The sequence below is a fragment of the Colletes latitarsis genome, chromosome 11 (assembly GCF_051014445.1).
Source record: "Colletes latitarsis isolate SP2378_abdomen chromosome 11, iyColLati1, whole genome shotgun sequence".
In the NCBI taxonomy this organism is placed as follows: Eukaryota; Metazoa; Arthropoda; class Insecta; order Hymenoptera; family Colletidae; genus Colletes; species Colletes latitarsis.
Genome location: NC_135144.1, coordinates 6,725,579 through 6,749,274, shown reverse-complemented (window position 1 = coordinate 6,749,274; position 23,696 = coordinate 6,725,579). Strand labels below are relative to the sequence as shown.

The following is a 23,696-nucleotide window of genomic DNA, read 5'->3' as shown; positions in this document are numbered from 1 at the left end:
AGTGACTTTCGTGGGGTCGTGTAACACGTGCGAGAGGAAACAACACCGGTCCGCTACCGGTGTGTCCGATCGGCCGATTAACGCGCGAAATACTTCGAGTGAATAATCGGTCGTCAGTGACACGCGTACTCGTTCGTTTCATCGTCGTGGAAGTGATCGTTACGGAGAAACGTCGTGTCAGTCTTCAGTGAACACGCAGCTCTCACGATCGTTCTGATAATCCTCGCGATCTCCTGGATCTCCTGTATCGTAGACACCATCGTTAAAAGGGTGGCATTGTGTCTGTGAACGGTCTGGGAGTATGCGACGCGGAAGACATCCTGCACGCTGGAAGATCAAAGAATTATTGGTTCGGAGGCTCGATGAGTCGCGTCAGTGATTCGGCTCTGTGATTCGGTCGCGGATCGTTCGATCGAACGATGATTCTAGACCAGCATCGTTTGGAATGTTCTTTAGTTTGTGGTCGATGCGAAGGTCGTTGAGTGGATACAGTAAGTAAAGTGATTCGATCTCTTAAGTTCGTCAATCTTAAGTTCGTGTTTCGATCAAAATATTCTTTCCTCGGCGAAAAGTAATTTTAAATTCAAATTCATTACACGTTTTGTTTCTTATTCGTGGGCGGAATAAAGCTCCTTAAATGGATACCAGCGATGAGGCGTTTGATTCATCCTCTTAGATGGGGGGTTGGAGGATGCATGTTTGGTACTTTGTCGTTTCAAACTGACTTGCATTCCTATCGATAATCCTGACGATTTCAGGTTTATTTCTATTCTTTTGCCTAAGTTTGTATGGATACGATAAATAGAAATGTTCGATTCTAGATCTTTCTGCTTTAAGGTGTCGTTGAATATACTGTTGGTACGTCGTTTCAAGATTGATATTTTGTGCAGGGCATACTCTGTTTTATATTCGTGCTTGAAATAAAGGTTGTTAAGAGAATACAGTAAATAAGTAGAACGTTTGGAGTATCCTCTTAAAAGATTGCTACATGTTGTGTCCTTTCCTTCGTGGTCGAAATAAAGATCGTTAAATAAATACAGTAAATAAAACGTTTAATTCTCTTTCTATTTAGGGACGTCATAGGATGTACGTTTAAAATTGACAGATATTCATTCTCTCTATAACTAACGATAATTTTCGATCGATTTTGCGTCGGAGGTATTTTATAACTGTTTGCCTATTTAAACATTTTATGTTACAAGTTGAAGGATGTTCCGATCGATGTTTTGCGCAAGAACATTTTCTGTCTAACGATAGTTTCAGAATTACATTGTGTAACGTGTTTCTTCTTTATTGGTGGATGAAAAACGTTTAGTCTATTCTCTTCTTCCAATTAGTCAGAACCATCGTAGAATATACTTTATCGTTTTCGTGTGACGTTTCAATCAGTAATTATCGCGATAACAAGAGAACCTGGGATTTATGTACAAGCGAGTACCAATCTTGTCCAACGGTATTCGTTTTTCCGAACAAACGAGCTTTCGTATAAAGCATTTCCACGCAGAGATAATTGTTCGAATAACAATAAAAGCTCCGACCTCGGACAATTCCAGCCAGTTCTGATTTAAAATCAACGAATTTATTTATGAGAAGCGTCCAGAAATACGATTCGATGCTCGAAGATGAAAAGTAGACCGAGGAAGCGAAACGTGGCTATATTTGGATTCGTTCGATGCGGTTTTTATCATCCGAGATTAGATGTTAGGCGTTGTGTATTCTTATCAGAAGGGAGATTGCTCGAATGAAAAAAAGAGAGGTTGACGAGAAAGATAAAATGCAAGCCTAAAAAAAATGTTAAAAAGTTTCTCGCTGGTCGATTTGAATTCTTCGTATTATTTGTTGTTTTAGATCGTAACGCAACCTCGCCAAATTACGTTCTATGATTTTTCTACGTGACATCGCGTTCAGCGGGAGATATCCTAATTTATCACGGTTGCAATTCACACGTCGTCCTTGCCACGCAGAACAACATCGAGTTACGATGAGCATAAATTTTTAATTCGTTACGCGATTCTGTTCAGCGATGTAAATGGTATGTCTGTGTTCGTAACGCGTTCGATGCACAGTTCCCCAGGATTACGTTTGTGTTTCGTATTAAAAACGAGTGTCGTTTTTGCCGAACAATGTATTCTAGTGTTTTTCAAAGTAAGGAGAAGGGAGAGGGGGTGACCTTTAATCCTCGAACGGCCGATTGACTGCGACACGGGCCGCTGACCCTGAATCGTTTCTGATCTATGTTGGTATATTTCAGAAATAGTTTCTTCGCTAAAATTGTAAATTAGTATACCGTCGACGACATTTTAGCGTTAATAAGAGTGACACTAAAACGAATTGGACGAAAGAATTAATTGGAAAAGAAAGTATTCTTTATTCATTATTTGCACAATTAACACGCCAACTATGGTGTGTCGTGGAATGAATTTTACAAATGTGACTATTACAGATTTTAGGTTTGAAAATTTATAAAACTAATCCATTCACACAATTCTAATTTCTTAATTGTTACGAGTTCGGTACAATACAGATTTACTATTATTATTATATCTTGAAGAACGTAACGGTATATATATACTGCTGTTTGGTCGTGTATAAACGTTATATAGGAGATGGATAAGAAATGATTTAGGGTCGACCACCCGAGGGTTGAAAGGGCGTCTTACGATCCAAGAGGGGCGCGTAGTAAAATTTGTAATACAAAAAAGCAGTGTATTACCGTAACATTTCTTTCTACGTATACATTGATCATCGGATTTTAAGAACCGTAGGAGTCTAATTTTGTACCAATTATATTTTTTTCTTCGTTTTTATTTAGATACCTTTTTCTTTAAGCTTTCTTATATCTTCCGTATTTCTCTTTAGTCCGTTCACTAACACCTTTCTCTGTATCAAAGGGTTTATTCAGTAAATAAATCAAAACGCAAGATTAATAAATACTATCAATGTCAGTTTTAGATTGTCTATGTTTCAAAGAAAATAATTTGTCACTCAGGAGGTTAAGGATACGGTGACTTGGGGGTGTGGGGTGGTTCTTGATGGAAAGTCTTCCGTAATGTCGCTTTTGGACCCCAGTAATGACCAATTGGAGTGATCGATAAACCGAATGACACCGCGTTCGTATTTGTGGAAGAGCTTCGCGTGAAGACGGGAAAGGGCTGGAAAGTGGCGAGAGAAACAGCAATGCAGTCAGCGCATAATGGGTGACGTGGTTGACGAGCTGGTCATGCCGTTTCTCTCTGGTTCGCATGTGTGACGTGTGCTTATGCATTAGAGTGTGTGCTCGTTAAACAGTGGCAGCAACGCTGTCAACAAGGAAGGATGTACTTGCTTGGCAAATAATTGTGATCGTTATAGGAATTGGGGGCTCAAGATTTAGTTGAGTAATCACCGGGAACTGTTCAAAGGTTGAGTTTTCCGATACTTTTTTGAACAGTTCTCCGCTCTGGATAGATTTTCCAGCGAACTCTGAAGTAATATTTCATCAGGCTCTTATCGTCGTTATTAATTATGTATTTCTTAACTACTTGGAGATAATATCTTGAGTAGATAAATTAGAGGACTTTAAAGAGCTCGTTTAACGTTTTTTAAAAGCGTTTAACTTGAAGTAAAAAAAATTTGACAAGTATTTAATGCAACGATAGATTGAATTAGAATTGGAGAAACAGGGTGGAATATTCAGATGTTTTTTGTGGGTATTAACCCTAAATTTCGAATATATTCAGTTAGATTCCGATTCTACCGATGAGTATTGTTTTATTGTCGATATTTTTGATTTGATGCAATTCGCAGGGGGTCCGATTCTGTTTATATTTATGGCTCAGAAAATTCTTAAGAAGACTTTAATATTTTTCTGGAATTATTTTAGGACGTTATCGATTTGTTTCCACCGAGAAATCTTTACTTCCAGAGTGATCCAGTTTCATTGATTATTCGAGCACTCTTTATTGACGAAATAACAAGTATTCTTGACATTTCGTCTAAAGTGGATTTCTCTTCAGATATTATGAATAAAACATGAGAGAATGAACAAAATTGAGTAAATTGAATAAATATTACATATAGGGTGTTCGAAAAATCGTCATACAATTGGCAAGAAAGTGATTCCTCACATAAAACTGAACCGGAAATACAGAATAAAATTGTTGTATACAGAACTTCATTTTCGACAAAATCGAGTTTGAAGATTCGTTAGGTACGCGTGCATTTGGACACAGATTCGTTTGTTTGCATTACTGTTTGTAATTAGTTGTATTAATCAGCTGCAGCAAAAGCATTGGTATTGCAACTATTACAAACCTATGTAATCCTAATGCATTTGTATACCTTGTCAATACGATAGATCCAAAAATACTAGGAGTTCCGACCTGTAGTCAGCCCTTGACTGCAATGAAATAAGACAACTTTAAGTCTAAGACCTTCGACATTGTTTATAAACAAAAGCAGCAGTGGGGACTGTAAGTCAGACTAGGCAAACGAAGCAGACTATGTTTAAGTGAATGCGTACTTAATGAATTTTCAAACTCAATTTTCTCGAAAATGAAGCTCTGTATAAAAAAATTTTATTCTATACTTTCGTTACAGTTTTATGTGGGGAATCCTATATCAGAGAATTCTTCCTAACAACGGAACTGAAGAATTCGATGATAATTTATCGTTGGAAATAAAGTTATCTTAAATAAAAGTGTAGAGTGGAAATGCTAAAGGGGTTAAGTGTAAAAATTAGACACTGAGATTTTCTTCTTAATGTTGTGTACTAGAAAAGGATGTTCCTTGCACTAGTAGACAATGTTAAGTATTTGTATTTCTCCTAAGAGTTCATACATAAAAATTAAAATAAATAAAAGAGAACTATGCTGTAAGAATATCGTGTTACAGGGCTGTCGGAATTTCTGCACCGTGTTTCGTCGAAAATGTGCTTTCAGAATATTGCGTTACAAGAGGATTGAGTATGTTGTTTGCAAAATGTCAAGTATTGGTACTCGGTCAACCATCTTTATTCGGATAACTACAGTGGGGGTAGAAAGTATTCGTACAATTTCAACAAATATAGAAATTCGTTTATTACAAAAAAATGTATACATATTCTTAGAAATCTGAAGAACAAATTTCATTAAAAATTAATTGTTTATTTATATATTCTATGAAAACGGTAATACAAGTCTTGAATGTAGTCGAAAATACACGAGTAATGACTATTCGTACACTTCTAATTTTATAACAAGGACTGTTAATTTTTATACATAAAAAATTTGTCATTAGTATTTAGTGGAATTGCCTTTTAATTGTATAATCGCTTTAAGCCTTCGTGGCATTGAATTTACTAACTTTTTGATGGTAATTCTGGGAATTTTATTCTATTCTCCTGTTTTTTGAAGAAATATGGTCATTTCGAATTTTTTCTTCCAGACCTAACCCAATAATTACTCTATGGCATTTATGTCTCGAGACTGTGGGGGAATTTGTAACTGGTATGGTACGTTATACGGGATCCATTATTATAAGCATTATGATTAGGATCATTATCTTGTAAAAAAATATAATCGTCATGTAGTTGCATTTTCTTTACACTAGTTTGAAGATGTTCTTTTAAAATATCAACCTACACTCTATTGTCCATGATACCATCGATAAAATGGAGCGATCCAACCCCATTTGCACTCATCCAGCCCCAAGCTGTGACCGATCCTTCGCTGTGTTTTATAGTTGTCTGCAAATTTCCTTTCGCATGCTCAGTATTTTTTTCTTCCATACCACACATCGTCTATCTAATCTAGATATATTGAATTTGCTCTCATTAGTAAATATTATGCGGTTACAATGCTCCATTGAAAGATTTCCATGTTCCGTCGCAAATTGCATTCGCTTCATTCTATTACCTTCGTTTAGAAAATATTTCTTACGTGCTATTCTGCTGTGGTATCTTCTATCTCGTAAGAAATTGTGCACTGTACTACTGCACAGATTTATCTTGGGACTACTTTTAACTTGAGCTGCAATTTTTACTGCACTAATCTTTCTTAGTCAGTTCATTTATTTTTCGTGTAATGTTTTTCTATTTCCACATCTGTCAATAATTCCTTGAATCGTGGACCTTTGTCTATTCAGAATTTCTGAAATCTCTCGTAACGTTTTGCACCTGTAATGCAGATTTATAATTTTTCTTTCACTTTTAGTCGTTTCTTTCAATTTTCGTTACATTTTATTACTGTTACAGTTACTTACATTTGAATTGAGAACGATACCTATATTGACAATGTCTACAGATATACTGATCATTATGTTGACATTCCATGGATTACCTTGTAATTATTACACATACAGTGTCATAAAACAGGAACTGTACGAAAATTTATTATTATTACGCATATATTTTCAACCACATTCAAGACTTTTGTTAATATTTTCATAGATAATGTAAATAATTTATTTTTAATGAAACTTGTTTTTGAGATTTCTAAGAATACGTATGTATGTTTTTGTAATAAACAAAATTCTATAAAGTTTTTGTTGAAATTGATTGGTGTAAGTAATATTTGGGTGTTACTTCCGAAAAGGACATATCTCCCGCTTTTTTTACACTCTGGATTCTTACGTATTTTCAAAACTGAGAAAACCATAAAAATCATAGTTTTTTTATTTACTTCTGTAAATAATGGGAATTTTGAAAAATACTTTAGATAAAAGTTGTAGACCTCATCAAAATACACATTTTATGTCTTATTGATTTTTGTCATAAAGATTAATACTTTCTGAGAAAAATGATATTTCAGTTTTTATGACGGCGTCGTGTGAAAATGTTAAAACGTGATCCTTTCGACCAATTAATCATGGATATTCAAACCGTTTATCTTGGGACATTTTGAATTATTATTGATTTGTCTGTACAGAGCCCAAAATTTTTTATTTTTCGTGCGATACTTTCACTTTATTTTGTTTTTTTTTTATTGCAAACTACTCTTTAGTTTTCATAATATTGATCCATCCGTATTGATTTCGTTTCTTTTAGAACAAACAGGTTTATTTTTTAGTTTATATGAGGTTGTTTCATTTCTTCTGTAACGAACAGTCGTTTAATTTAATGTTTAAGTTTAGGTTTAGGTTTAGGTCTGAGTTATTTCTTTTGGGGATGAAGCTTCCCGCAGAGGGTGGACCTCGCCACTCGTGGAAAGTTAAAAATCCAATGATAAAGAAAACACGTGGGCCAGGGAGGAGTTCAGCTGTATCCCTTTTTAGTATTAATTAATGAAATTGATAATAAAACTTGATTTGTATTGGATGAGTTATATGAAGTTTTGAACATTTAATATCGTTTTTCTCAAAAACTATTACCTTTATGTATTTCCTTAGTCAAAAACAATTAAATGATATATCAGAAGTAACTTTTTCCTATAGTAAACGATTTTGCGGTACAGTGCAGGTCTTAGGATTGATTTATAGTAGGGATGTTCGATTCTTGCAAGGAGAATCGGTTCTTAAATCAATTCTAAATTGAAACTACGGCACTACTGGTACTACTAGAGTTATATGAAGTTTTGAACATTTAATATCGTTTTTCTCAGAAACTATTACCTTTATGACAAAAATCAATACAGCATAAAATGTGTATTTTGATGAAGTCTACAACTTTTATTTGAAGTATTTTTCAAAATTTTCGTTATTTACGTTGATAAATAAAAAAGCTATGCTTTTTATGGTTTTTCCATGGTTTCCGCTATGAAAATAAAATTTGCGTCAATTTTCACTATCATACTTGTAATCAGCACGTCAAAATACGTAAGGATCCAGAGTATAAAAAAATCGGAAGTATGTCCTTTTCGGAAGTTGATCCGAATATTTTTTACACCCACTGTAAAATACACTTTTGGGGGTGTAAGACCCAATTAACCATCGTTGTACACGTATTAAAACTACTACTCGTACTACTCGTCACTTGCCAAACTAATATTGAGTGACTGTTTAAATGTTCGTTGCTTCAATTTAGTGACCGAACGCTGTCACTGGTCGGAAGTGTTGTGCCTTGGAGTTCTGAAGTTCGTTTCCTTCTCCTCTCCGGTACCGTAGAGAGATGACTTGTTGGCTAGCCACCTACAAATTGAACAGGGCGAGGGTAAGGGGAGTAGGTCTCTGCGCCGCCTAATTCCCATCAGAAAACCCCGCTCATACGTCACGTTATATAGTAGTAGAATCTCCATATCCGAGAAAGATACATTTTTGTGCTATTCATGATTGATATTCTGAGCTTATGGCTACGTCAACGTCGTCTAATATGGTTCTATCCTACTCTGTCTTGGTATAATAGAGAGATGACTTGTTGGCTAGGTACCTACAAACTAAACGGGGCAAGGGCAAGGGGAGTAGGTATCTACGCCGCCTAAATTTTGCTGATTCCTCATTTCTTCGTGTAGAATATTTGTCATTTCACAACCTGCGTAATCAATGTCTGAAAATATATTTCTATCCAGAGGATAAATTCCAGTATATTTGAAGCCATTAGTACGAATATGAATAAACAAAAATTAGATTTTTAGTGTCCGGTAATAGGGGATGATGACCTGTCCGGAACCAGGGGACAGCAAAGCCATAAAAAAAAGTTTGTTTTATACAAACAAGTGCATTTACATACAAAATATAAAAGTAATTAAAAAAGTACTTACCAAAAGATATAATAATATCATTCACACGTTTTTTCATTATAAAAATTGAGAGGTATAGTAGTTTATAGTTTGTATGATACACTGACTTCTAATTAAACGCAACAATCACTGATTTTTTTAGTTGTGTACGCGCGATTAGTACATGGCGAAACTTGATCATTGTTTATTCTATCCCTACAGTCAGATCCTACAAAGCTCGTGAAGCCGATTATGTAGCAAATAATTATTTGACAACACAATAATTTATTAACAATTCGAATATATAAACATAAAACAAGTTAACAGAAAATGTTTAGTGCGGATATACAAGGTGTTCGGCCACCCCTGGGGAAAATTTTAATGGGAGATTCTAAAGGCTAAAATAAGATGAAAATCAAGAATATCAATTTGTTGATTGAGATTTCGTTAAAAAGTTATTAAAAAATTAAATTAAAAAATTTCGAATCATTCACGGAAAAATTATTTTCGGTTGAGAGGGTCAATTACAATCATTTTTTGTGAATAGACATACCTCCGAAATACTACCCACTTTCGAGAAAAAATTCGGATAGGTGCTGAAATTTTTTGGCAAAAAAAAAATTTTTCAAAACGTTCTAAAAAAATTATTTTCGGTTGCAAGAGTCGATTACAATCATTTTTGGTCATTACACATACCCCCGAAATCCTACGCATTTTCGAGAAAAAATTTCCTTACCGAAAATCTAATTTCAGGCCAGAAATCGTTCCCCGAATTTTCATGCGTATCTTTAAAACACCATAACTCCTGAACGGATTGGACGATTTTAATGTTTAAAAAAGCAAACAACGCGTATTTTGGTGTAGAATATGTAGAAATTCTAATAATAATGAAAAAATTGTTCTTTGACCCCGTAAAATGAGAAAAACCACATAAAAATGGTCCAATTTTCAAACAGCCAATACTCCTACAATAGTCAATATATTGCAATGAAACTTTTTTCTGAAGTAGAGCTCATGGGTACCTACAAAAAAGTATTACACAACTTTTCTGTAGGACGTCAAATGAAATTACTAAAAACTAAAAACGAATTTTTAAGAAAAATCGACAAGGGGGTGCTGCCTAAATTTTTTGACGGAACTAAAAAATTTCAAATCGTTCTGGAAAAATTATTTTCGGTTGTGGGAGTCAATTACAATCATTTTTGGTCAATAAACATACCTCCGAAATTTTATCCATTTTTTAGAAAAAAATTCGAGAAGGTGTGATAATTTTCGACAAAATTAAAAAATTTCAAATCTTTCTGGGAAAATTATTTTCGGTTGAGGGGGCCAATATAATCATTTTTTGTGAATAGACATACCCCCGAAATCCTACACACTTTCGAGAAAAAAATTCTTTACCGAAAATACACTGTGTGGCTGGAAATGTTTCTATAACATTTAAACGAAGCCTCAATCAACAAATAAGTATCTTTGATTTTTGTCTTATTTTATCCTCTAGAATCTTCCATTAAAATTTTTCGTACAAGTTCTTGAAAAGCTGAATCTAATCCTTTAAATCTTGAATTTTGAGGTGATCCTGTTCGGTCGTTGTTTAAATACAGAAATTCTATTATTGGAGGTGTCTTAATTGCCAAATCGGAGCTGGCCCATTCTGTATGTGTCAGTTCTTTCTAAACTTTAAGTCCCACCCCACTGTAAGTGCGTATGGGGGTTGTCTGCCGCGATGTCAAGAGTGCAAGTACTTACCTGAGCCCAAAATACCTCTTGAAATGTAATTATCGTGTGCGTCGCGTAAATGGCTTTAGTATACGTAAATTTCCTATTGTCGAGTGAGGCAGGAAGATGGTAAATTTGCAAATTCCTTAAATTTATATAAGTCCGGTAAATTCTGTGCTATTAAGTAATTTGGAGGGTCTTAAACCCTCGTACTATTAATTTTTGAAAGGAATAAAGAACGCGTTCTAAGTTGTTCGACAATAACAATGTTTGGATGTCCAAACACCTACTATTGTTTATTCGAAATAATGATCGCATAGCGTTTCACACTTTAACACGATCACTGCCAGATCAAAATCGTATTCTATTCTGCAAAAGTAAAATTTTGATGTTAGACCATTAGCCTACGTAACCTAAAATTTGATTTAGTACTTATTTTTGTAATCTTGTTAAAATTCATAAATTTTATCCAAATTTATTTTTTTCAACGTCTTAACTTAAGAACTAATTGTTCTAGTATCGTATTGGTACATCCTGTTACCCATATATGGCAGTGAAAGTGTTGAAGACATCGGTACTGTCCGATATTAGGTGTCGTCCTATATTATTTTACGACGAAGTCTGCTAGAGGCGAAAGATCCGAGAACTTTGCGTGACGAAGCGAACGGTGTTGGTATCTGACGAAACAAAGAACGTAAAACGGAACAACCTCTCATAATTGAGAAACTCTAATTTGGTACATGTACTCCACGATAATTGGCAATTATCGAAATCGAGTATTAGGAGAAACTCGACTGCGGGGGGAGGGGGGATCGATCCAAGGCGGATGTGTAATCGCGAACGCGCGAACTAAAATCACGCAAGGTGGAATCCGCGTAGGTGGCACGTTTCCTCGGCGTGGTTGCTCGCGCGCGCAGTTTATGATAATATTTAATCCAGTTACAGCGAAGGGTGAATATAGAACGGACACTCCGAACCTCGTGGTGGTTAGTCGATGTCCCGATGCACGGTGTCGTTAGTAGCGGTAATCCAGTTATGCTCGTGCTACGGACGCTACTCGACGGTGGTCTACTAACGTTTCGACCGAGTTCTGGTCGCCGGTGTCGCTCACGTTCCTGCGACGTTTACCTTTCGACGCACGGCTTGGTTAAAATCCGAAAAACCGGAGATCAATCAAGATTCCGGCGTCGATGTCGACGAGCATCGAGCAATCACGACACCGATTTTGATTTCGATTCCGACTAGGCGGTGGATCGACTCGTTTCTCGGTTAAACGGATTACGCGAGTTTACTTTTGACGTTAGCGGCGTTTTCGGGACCTCTTTGATCTGCCATGGATCCGTTTCATCTATCGTTGGCGAAACAATTTACCCTAATTCTTGTTTCGTACGCGCTCGTCGATAACCCCAGGCATGGTAATCCGTCGTTAATCCGTTAGTTACATGGAAGAGGCGAGTAGATAACAATGTCGAAGATCAGAGGATCGATTAGAAATTTAGCTTTCATCGATCGAGGTCTCGCGATGTATTTTAGATGTATCTAGGTTCGATCGTAGAATATTGTCTTCCTTATACGATGGATATTTCGTAGGTTTCGATTCGTCGAACCTTGGGAACCAAACAGTGCGTACTGTGAGATTGAACGGACCGAAGCAAGGATATTTGGTTTGACGCAGTCGCTTCTGGGAAAGTTTGTCGCAACTTGTGCCTCGTAACGAGCGTGGACGGCGGTTATTCAACCAGTTCGATGAATCTTTACTGCTCGTGTTGTGATTACGGACGACTTTCAAAGTGCTGAGTCAAGGTCCGGGTACTTTGGAGGAACTCGCTTATCCGCGACGAGTTCCACGTGATATCGAACCGAGGGTGTTTGAACATTTCTGAACTACGACTTCCGAGAGCTACGAGTAGAAAGAAGAGGAGGACCACGTTGCTCGAGTTCGATCGGGTTGACGCGAGAAACCTTTTACGTCGAATCAACGATCCAGCTTTAACTGACCAATGGTTCTTCGAGGACTCGTTGAACATTATGCTCGATCCTTTTGGTGTTTCGGTGCCGCGGTGGCTAGCATAGAATCGATCATAAGGAGCAAGAGAGGGGAGAAGAGCCGCGAAGTACGTGCAAGACATCCAAACGAAGAGACAAGAAAAGGACATAAATATACTGATCACGGTCTTTCGTTCACGAAAAAGGTCTTATGTCACGGTGTTCGGCGTGCTCGACTTTTAATGAACAACGGCGCGTGGCCTTACAGTTTCAGCCGTCGCAGAATAAAGAGGAGCAGGAAGAAGGTATTTAAAGAACAAATGATTCCTCGATACAAGTGTTTGTTGTTCCTATGACTTACCGTTGTTACTAAAATAGAATTCTAATTTTAATAGAAGGGTGTTCAGTTCCTTTCGAACGATGGAGATGCTCCAGGTGAAAAGATGACGAGGAATCGATGACATTTGACGTTTAAATAGTGCGTTTGCCTTTAACATACGATGTTGCTACCGAGCAAATGTGTTTCTAACGGGAACGAGTCAATAAAAATTTAAAGAATTTAAAGAAATTGTTTGTCGAAGAGTGTGTTTATCATTTATGAAACCGTGCGTCCGCGACAGATTGTGTGAAACCTTAAATTCGATGTGGCGGGGCACGAAGACCAGCAACGTAGACTGACCAGCGGAAAAAGAAGAGTTTACGTGATCGATACACTGGGTCCATCGGGAGAAATTCGCTTGGCTTTTCGATACGGTTGCAAAAAGGATTTCTCCTACCTAGCACGGGATCTATTTACCTTTAAAACCGTGGCAAGAGCATTTCGCGTAAGACGACAGTTATATCGAAGACAGTCGAAACACAAGAGGAAAACTCCCAAAGGGATAAAGACGAGCCGAACGGTTACGATATTCTCCTATTTTCAACGGAAGAGATAATTTTAGTAAACGTAAACGTAATTCATGACAATCGAGTCGTTAACGAGGTGCATCGTTGTTATCATCTACACTAAACAGCGAATGTATCATCGTTATTGAGAGTTCTCTTAAACTCTGAGACTTGAAATTCGGACTTAGAAATGGGTTTCGAGGCGAGGAAATTGCTAGACCGACGGCTGAAGAGCTGAACGCAGGTGCGACAGACGGAACTGAAACTGTTGGAGTACAGAACTGGGGTAGAAATAAGAATCGAGAAAAGTAAGTAGTCGTTGGATTAAAAAGAAATAACTGGAACCAAGGAAGATTGATTAGGACCGAGGGTTGAACGGCGCAAGAAGGAGAAATAATTCGGTGAATGCGATTCGCGAGTGGTTCCTTAGTCCTTCTTTCATCCCTATTCGAGGGATTTTCATCGCAGCAATCCAGCTGCGTGGCGCTCTTTAAAAAGGCTTAAGGTTACCACGAAGGAACGAGGATGTGCCCCGGTTGGAGTATTAGGCGAATCGGGCCCTTTATCGGGAACACGAAGAAATGAAGTTATCAGTGTCGGCTTATAGAGCTCAGGCCAGCGCTCACAAAAAGATCCTTTCCAACTATCAGCATCAGCTGAGTTACGGGGCCACCAATCAGGCGTCCTCGGCCCGGACCCCCTCTGATCCCGCGACGTTCCTTACTCGCCTCAAGGTGAGTACCATTTCCATGTTATTTCGTTATATTAATAAAATTATTTCTTCTTCTTAACTAAGGATCAAACGTAAAGAATGTATCGTATGGATCAGAGACGCAGAAACGTCAGGGCGCGTAGTCTATCTAACTGTGTCCCAGTAATTTTAAAACCCACGACGTCGTGGAAAAATAGCAAATACAAATTTAAAATGTTTACTCCAACATAAAATTGCAAAAATAGACTTCGATATGTTGACTGCCACGTTACCCGTATACGGGTGTTATGATTTGCCATTCAAGAGCTAAAAATATTAAATGTTACAGAAAATAAATCTTAATATGTCTCTTGAATTTGAATGAGACTGTGAAAATAAGTTCTATGACAAATTATCTAAAAACAAGGTTTCGTTTTCGTAGACGATTCGAGGGGTTTGATTTGGCAGTCAACGTGTTAACCCCTTGACGTACGATTGAATTCCAAATAATTGTTCAAACGTATACTATTTGATTTGTCGTTAAATAGCTAAAAATATTAAATATTAAAGAAAATAAATCTTAATATGTCTCTTGAATTTTAACGAGACTATGAAAATAAGTTCTATGACATACAAATTATCTAAAAACAAGGTTTCGTTTTCGTGAACGATTCGAGGGGTTTGATCTGGCAGTCAACGTGTTAACCCCTTGACGTACGATTTAATTCCAAATAATTGTTCAAACGTATACTATTTGATTTGTCATTAAAGAGCTAAAAATATTAAATGTTACAGAAAATAAATCTTAATATGTTTCTTGAATTTTAACGAGACTGTGAAAATAAGTTCTATGACAAATTATCTAAAAACAAGGTTTCGTTTTCGTAGACGATTCGAGGGGTTTGATCTGGCAGTCAACGTGTTAACCCCTTGACGTACGATTTAATTTCAAATAATTGTTCAAACGTATATTATTTGATTTGTCGTTAAATAGCTAAAAATATTAAATATTAAAGAAAATAAATCTTAATATGTCTCTTGAATTTTAACGAGACTATGAAAATAAGTTCTATGACATACAAATTATCTAAAAACAAGGTTTCGTTTTCGTGAACGATTCGAGGGGTTTGATCTGGCAGTCAACGTGTTAACCCCTTGACGTACGATTTAATTCCAAATAATTGTTCAAACGTATACTATTTGATTTGTCATTAAAGAGCTAAAAATATTAAATGTTACAGAAAATAAATCTTAATATGTTTCTTGAATTTTAACGAGATTGTGAAAATAAGTTTTATGACAAATTATCTAAAAACAAGGTTTCGTTTTCGTAGACGATTCGAGGGGTTTGATCTGGCAGTCAACGTGTTAACCCCTTGACGTACGATTTAATTTCAAATAATTGTTCAAACGTATATTATTTGATTTGTCGTTAAAGAGCTAAAAATATTAAATATTAAAGAAAATAAATCTAAATATGTTTCTTGAATTTTAACGAGACTGTGAAAATAAGTTCTATGACAAATTATCTAAAAACAAGGTTTCGTTTTCGTAGACGATTCGAGGAGTTTGATCTGGCAGTCAACGTGTTAACCCCTTGGCGTACGATTTAATTCCAAATAATTGTTCACACGTATACTATTTAATTTGGTTCACATTTGTTCGTGCAAGGAATGGTCACGAAAGAGAATAGATTTGTTTTACGAATACCTTATGTATGTAAAAATGTGTTGATTTTAATTTATAAAACTTGATAACGAGTAAGTAGCTTCAGAATTGTGGAACTTTATATCAAGAACTTGTCACGAGTCAGATTCGTCATTGTATGGCAAGGGGTTAAAATAAGTATCTTGATTAACTATTTTCCGTATCATAGAAATGATGGATTCATGTAGCAGGACATGCTTCGTACAAAATAATTTAATATATTTGTCGATGTCGGAAGACGCGCTGCATACGTAACGGTAATTGGAGTTCGAAGATTTACCAATTTCAACCGAATTTGATTAAAAATCAGAAAATAACCCAATTTCTCATCGAAGTTTCGTATCGAAAGTTTCGCGACGGTCGATGTTCGCCGGCGTATCGAAACTTTTTAATCCCGTTCGCTGTATACAGTATCGAGGTAACTAATTCCGCCGCGGTACTAATTTCATAAAGCTTTCCTTCTTTTCCTCAAGATTTCGTTGCGTAGGGATAAAAATGGAACGGTTGCGGTGATCGTGATTCCCTCCCCCTCCGGTAAATTATTCGGAACGAAGGCCGACTGCTCATTAACGTCATTCGGTTAAGTTAATTTTCTCTGTGGCTGGTTTCGTACGTCTCGTGCCACTCGAGCTTCTTCCGTTACGAGGGGCCGCGAATAAATAAACCGCTCTTTCGGAAATAAGGACGTCACGTGGTCCATTTACCGATTCCCAATTACATCTAATTGCCTTCGAACATTTTCGTATTAAGCGTCCCCGTGGGAAAAGTTTCGCCGGAGGTGCACCGACATCGCGTGACGTGTAACGCGCTACTTCAATTAGCCGCGTACACCGCTCCAACTTCGATCAGCTGGTTCATATTTTCGGTTCACCCTTCACGATGATCGCGCCCGATACTACGGAACCATTACCGGAAAACGGTGCATCAGTTTCTATGGCCGCGCTAATGTCACCATTAGTCGGACGCCGCGCACTGGGATAAATTGATCAAATTACCGTCAAAATCGTTGAACTCTTAATAGAAATGAGATGAAGTGGTGATTTTTCGTTTAAATTTAATCCAACGTGTCGTGAGACATGGAACAAATAGGATAAATACGACCTATGCAATTTTGAACCTTTCAATTATGCAGTGAGCAACGAAAATAATCGGGCATTAGAGTAGATTTATTTCTTTATATCTTAACCCCCAAGCACACACGCTCAGATACTTACGTAGAGATACAACTGGGTCTGTGAGACTTATTAACAAATTGCCAACTCCATTTCACGAAAACCCCACAATATGAATGACTCTCTACCAAATTTAACAGTAATAATACAAAACAGCTTTTTGTATGCTTCATTTCTTTTTCTCCATACATGATGCTTCTTTTTTAATTGCTGTAGTTTAAATTTGTTTTCATCGTTCTATATTATTTTTCTCTAAAACGATACTGGTATGTTTATATATTTTGTAGCAAAAGCTAAGCGTTTCCTCGTGTCGATGTTGTTAATGTGCGGCTTACGTTTGGATGTATAGTATCTTAACCCCATTTCCTGCAGCTTTCGTCGTACTATTTTCAATAACCCACTTAATTTTAACGTTTCAACAATATTTCGCGCAAAGATTCTTGGGATTTGTCGACATTTACGAGTAATTTGACGATCGTTGTTCGTGGTGACACATTTACGACCGTGGTCTCTTAAATTTTTAAGTGTGCTTTTTTTTAATCGATTTGCCAAAGATTTAAGAATAACAATGTGCAGGTTAAATTGTCGGATGAGTTTGTACAGTGAGGATATTTATCAAAAAGTAAAAGATAAAATGACACATTTTTGCAGAAATTTCATTTTCCTCAAAGTCATATTTTTCCATTGATAGGAGATAAAAGAGTTTTACCTCGCGAAAGTGAGAAGGTCATGAGTTGTGTTTCATGAAAAAAAGTATGCTGAAACGCCTCGTTGGGAGAACTATAATTACACTGTAAAATAAAAGTAGATGAATTTGTACGTTTACGTCATGACCGTTTCGACATGTAAAAATTATATTTTTAATAAGAGAAAGTGCAAGTAATCGCTTGTGGCGTTTAATACAATATTTTTTAAGTATGAAGAAAATTTCTAAAAGAGAATTAAAACGGACAAATAAAAATGGCGGTCACGGAAATCTGAAATAGTTGTAAATACCTTAAAATGTTAGAGGTTTTTACATAAAAATTAGATTTAAAAGAATGGAAAAGTGCAATATATGAAGTTCTAAAACATTCTTTATTAATATTTATTAAATAATTTATAGAATAGAAAATTTATATATTAGCATCATGTTCTTGGCACATTGGCTTGTAGTATCTTTTCATTCTTCTCGACGCAAGCTAAACACACATACATAATATAAACATAGATTTGAAAAGCAAGTGATTTATGGAAACTTTTCTATTTATATTAATTATAATATTTACCTTGCAAATTGCTGTTCTCAAAAGAACGTTGTTACAAACAGTCAGCATGTCGTTCATAGCCATGTATTATCAATAAAACTAGAAAGACAGAATATTTTTTTCATTTTTTATGTCACACACTGACTTTCACATCACAAATAATTAATTAAAATTTTTCCATGTAACGAATCATTTATTTTAGTTATAAAATGCATAAATATTTTTAACAAAATAAACATTGTATTTTTATTAACAATAACTTAAGAAATATGTCTTTATTGCGTCTCAGAAATATTTGGACATTTGTACATTTCTGTAGATTATTCGTTTTGTGGTGACATCTGTTGCACTCGCCAGCAGAGGGCTACGCTGTCTCACAAGTACTCGGCTGACCTATTCTGATAAATTCAATGTCACGTAAAAGCAGATCCAGGATGAAACGCTCACCCCTCCTTTAATTTTCTTTCTTTTTCCTATCTCGCTCTCTTTTTATAAGAGCGGAACGCGCTGCCATACTGTTTAAAACTCAGAAAATAGTTTGACTGCCACGTCCACCCATATATTGGTGACAGGATTTAGCACTATGGAACTAGAAAAATTAATTCTCAACTTGAGATGTTGAGGGAAATAAATTTGGATAGGGTTTGTGAATTTTAACAAGTTTACAAAAATAAATACTGAAACAAATGTGAGGTTATGTAGTTTATCAATGAGGTAAAGTCAAAATTTTACTCTTGCAGAATATTATATGGTTTTGATCTGACAGTGAACGTGTTAAATTAACATTCTCCTTTTTTTCTGTACTGCTCAATTTGTAATTCTCTTCCACACAGGCCCAGAGAGTCTAGAGAAAAATTGCAAACTTTGAAGGTTTATATTTTCTTAAACAATTACGAAAATAGAAAAATAACGACTCAATCTCCCCATTCTATATGGGCCATAACATGTGTCCTCAATTTGACAAATAAATATCGACATTTAGTAGAATTCGGTTAGTAATGTGGCGCACCTTCTGCATTTGCCAACAGAGGGCTACGCCCTGTCACAAGTACTCGATCAACCACCTATTCCTATATATTCTCTCCTTTCTTTTTTTTCCTCTTGCTATTCGCTTACTTGCTTCCTTCATGTAACAAGTCGTCGCTACAGTTATGTTTACAAACATTGCAAATATATGATAGCATTGGAAGGCGAAGTTTTTCTTATAATTTTTCAGTTTCAATTTGTATTCTTATGAAAATGGGTCATCAAAGCCAATACCTCGTTTAATATTCGACAACTTGTGATTTTTTACCGCGAAAAAGGCGTCATATCGTGAGATCGGAAAAATTGAATTTAAGTAAGAGCATAGTTGCTGATATTATACAGTGATATTTAATAATGAAGGTCGTTATTGAATCAATTCCACAGTCTGGTCGGCTAAAAGTTCCCGACAATAGAGAAAGAAGACGAATTATACAAAAAGTTGAAAAGGAAAGACTTTTCCTGAGTCCAGCATCGTCTAGGTATGTCTGACGATTGTTAAAAGAAAACGGTTATAATGGGCGTATTATCCATAAGAATATCCTTATCCTTCAAAATGAGCTTAAAAGAAATTACAAGAAGAATGGAAACGTAGAAGATCTGATTTGTTGAAAAAATAGTTTCCAGTATGCCAAAACCTTTAACGCATGTCTTAAATACGAAAGGTCACACTATAAGAAATTAAGTTGATTTATATTCTTATCTAGAACGTTCAAATCACTGTTTTTTCAAACGTTTGCGAATATTTTTGTAACACAGTAATAGCGTACCTTTTCAGTTATTATTAAGTAGAATATAATGTTTATAAAATTGTTAAACAAATTTATATATTTTACAACTCTAATAAATGAATTATTACATGGAAAAAGAATATATTAATTTTATGCATAAATAATTAAAATGTAAAGAAATAAATCTATGCATACCTTAAGTGTCCGAATATTTTCGTTATTCACTGTATGTTAAACTTAAAAATTGTTTTTTAGTTTTCTTCTTAACGCGATAGACATCGTTTCAACATTTTAACAGAAAAGCCTTCCGAAAGTCCTATCTCTTGACGTTGTTCAGTGCAATTCAGTATCGGTTAACAGTGAGCATTTTCAAACATGAAATTAGTAATTACTCAGATGAAAACCAAATAAGAGCCCCCGCAATGGAAGCGTAACAATGTTAATTTTGTTCGTCGACTACGAAGGAATTTTTCGATAGGAGTTCCTACCGTTAGAACAAATTCTTTATACAAATTATCAATATTGTGGACTACTGGATACTGGATTGTCCGCCATGACAATGCCGCAGTCCAAGCAGCCACCAAAGCGTAGCAATCATTATAGAAGTTTTTGGTCCGGAATAACACGATTGTCGTTCTTCACCCTGTTTATTTTTCTGATTTGGTTAGCTGTGATTTTTTTTTATCTCTCTTAGAATAAAGATGAAGCTCAAAGAACGGGGATTTCGCACAGTTGAGGAGATTCGAGAAAATACGAGAATTATGCTGAACAGCGTGAAGAAAGAGGATTTTCAGGAGGAATTTCAACGATAGCAAAATCGTTGGGACTGTTGCATCAACACCCAAGAGGATTACTTTGAGAAGGATGACGGCTACTAAAACTTGAGGTTATTCCGTCATTTTTCGTAGAGACAGTTTTAACATTTTTCGTAATCACCATGTTTAAATTTTAATTCCTTAAAAGCGTACTATGGTTAGGTTTTGGCTTGAAATTGCTTAGTAAAACCGATAAATTTTTGTTCCTGTTAGGGTTAGGATAAAGAGAGATGTTTATTTTGTTGGAACGATGATTAGAAAGGATTTGTTTACAAACTCGAATAACTGTTTCTTCTGTGTTTCTTCTGTCCGTTAATGGTCGACTTGGACGTAGATCAACTTTTAAGGATGTTTGCCCCTCACTATACCTCTGAATCCATTGGTAAACCATAGTCTGGCTCTAGCAATCGTCAGTAAATGTAATTCTTAGTATCTATAACACTTTTGCGTTTATTTTTCTACTTTTAATACATAATCTGCATGTACATTGATATTTGCAGACTGAAAAGAATATCTTTATTATTTGAATTTTAAATAAAAGTTAAGTTAGATTAAATTACTAAACGCAAAAATATAAGGAACGGTTGCCTAAAGGCTACTTTCGATATTTTCGAATCAAACATTATCATACTTAGACAACACTGTGAAAAAGAACACTTATCTTACAAAAAATTTCAACACCAATTTTATTGAAAATGTAAGTCGTTATGTGTGTGAGTATATAAATTTATTTATTCCTTATTGAAATGTATTGTATTATATATTAGAACTTTTATTTAAAATCCAAATACATATAATACAATACATTTAAGTAAGAAATAAATAAACTTATATACTTATACGCATAACGAGTTACATTTACACAATGAATTGGTGTTGAAATTTGTTGAAAGAAAAGTGTTCTTTCAGAAATGTATTGTATTACACAGGGTGTTCGGTAACCCCTGGGAAAAATTTTAATGGGAGATTCTAGAGTCCAAAATAAGACGAGAATCAAGAATACCAATTTGTTGATGGAGGCTTCGTTAAAAAGTTATTAACAATTAAATTCAAAAATTTCAAATCATTCTGGAAAAATTATTTTCGATTGCGGGGGTCAATTACAATCATTTTTGGTGAATACACTTACTTCCGAAATCCTACCCACTTTCGAGAAAAAAATTCGAGTAAGTGCTGAAAGTTTTGGGTGAAAAAAAAGACTTTCGAATCGTCTTGGAAAAATTATTTTTAGTTGTAGGGGTCAATTGCAAGCATTTTTGGTCAATAGATATACCCCCGAAATCCTACTCAGTTTCGAGAAAAAAATTCTTTACCGAAAATATAATTTCTGGCCAGAAATGTCTGCCCGAATTTTCATGCGAATCTTTAAAACGTCATAACTTTTGAACGGATTGGACGATTTTAATGTTTAAAAAAGCGAACTACACGTATTTTGGCGGAGAATATGTACAAATTGCAAAAATATTCGAAAAGTTGGTCCTTGACCCCGTAAAATGAGAAAAACCTCATAAGAATGGTCCAATTTCCAAACAGCCACAACTCCTACAATTGTGAATACATTTCAATGAAACTTTTTTCTGAAGTAGAGCTCATAGGTACCTACAAAAAAGTATTAGACAACTTTTCTGTAGGGCGTCAAACAAAATTACTAAAAATGAAAATGGAATTTGTAAAAAAAATCGACAGGGGGTAGGTGCCTAAATTTTTCGACGAAAAAAAAAATTTTTAATTAATTCTGAAAAAATTATTTTCGGTTGCGGGAGTCAATTATAATCATTTTTGGTGAATAGACATACCCCCGAAATCTTGCGCATTTTCGTGAAAAAAATTCAGTGCGGTCGGAACTTTAAACGTTAATAACTGTTTAACGAAGCCTTCAGCAACAAATTGTTATTCTTGATTTTCGTCTTATTTTGGCCTCTAGAATCCCCCATTAAAATTTTTCCCAGGGTCGGCCGAACACCCTGTATATGTGGATTTTAAATAAGAGTTCAAATATATAATATAATACATTTAAGTAAGAAATAAATAAACTTATACACTTATACGCATAACTAGTTACATTTATAAAATAAATTGATGTTGAAATTTGTTGAAAGAAAAGTGTTCTTTTTCACAGTGTTGTCTAGTTATGATAATGTTTGATTAAAAAATATCGAAAGTAGCCTCTGGGCAACCGTTCCTTATATTTCTACGTTTATAAATCAAACGTTATCTTTTTCGTAGATATAATACTTAAAAATTCATAACAGTTTACGTAATAAGGTGCATCGTAAAGGTGGGGAATGAAAATCGTGTCGCGTCTGAAGGGAGTTAAGGTAAATTGATGTCGTGCGACGGCTTCAAATGAGGGGATTAAACTGCGATGTGTTATCGATAACGGAAAACGATAAAGTATATAGGGTGTTTTTAAATTGTTCGATCAAAATTCGTCGGTGTATTCTGCGAATGAAATTCACAAGAAGTGTTTTTTTTACGAGTTACGAACGTTTAAAGTTATAAAGGGTGGGACGCCTAAAACAGGTCGCTCGAATAACTTGTTAACTTTCGACGATAGAAAAATATACATTTAATCAATTTTGTTTGGCTCGACGGGTCGAGTATTATGATATACAAAAAAATTCCTCTTAAATATGCTCGAAACTGATATGAATAATTCATTGATATCTCACATACTTTTTGTTTTTTTTTTTCAAAAAGCTGTTTTAACAGATTTAACGAAAAACCTCTTATGTACGAATCACTCGTTCCTCCATTGTTAATTATATTTAAGTTTCTCAATAAGAATTACTTACAACTGTAATTACAGAACATATTTTCATACACATATTCTGTTCTATTATCTCTTTATTCACGAATAATGAATACAAATTTTCGATCAATTTGTAAACAAAGTACTTTGTACGTTTAAATTTTAAATAAACGAAATTTTTAGGTCAATATTTAGACAAGTAAAACTGCGAAAAAGATAAAATTTATCCAATTCTAAATGTATCTACAGTGTATGTATAAATAGTATTATAATTATAGGATCTTCATTGCATTTATTATCGTGTCATTTTTCATTAAACTGTAAAACAAATAAGAAAAGTTTACGACGTGGAATGTCAT

At 35.2% G+C, this 23,696-nt stretch overlaps 1 protein-coding gene across 3 annotated transcripts in view; it reads left to right on the top strand.

The window, feature by feature from the left end:
- LOC143347966 (uncharacterized) overlaps positions 1–23,696 on the top strand; it is a 240,932-nt gene continuing 217,236 nt past the window's right edge. For 2 of the 3 annotated variants that reach the window (XM_076777655.1, XM_076777654.1), the window contains exons 1-2: positions 1–491; positions 11,919–13,933. In XM_076777655.1, the coding sequence (XP_076633770.1) occupies positions 13,781–13,933 (153 nt within the window). In that variant the 5' untranslated portion in view covers positions 1–491; positions 11,919–13,780. Of the gene's footprint in view, positions 492–11,918; positions 13,934–23,696 lie in introns of those variants that run through there. The other variant, XM_076777659.1, reaches the window with a different exon arrangement.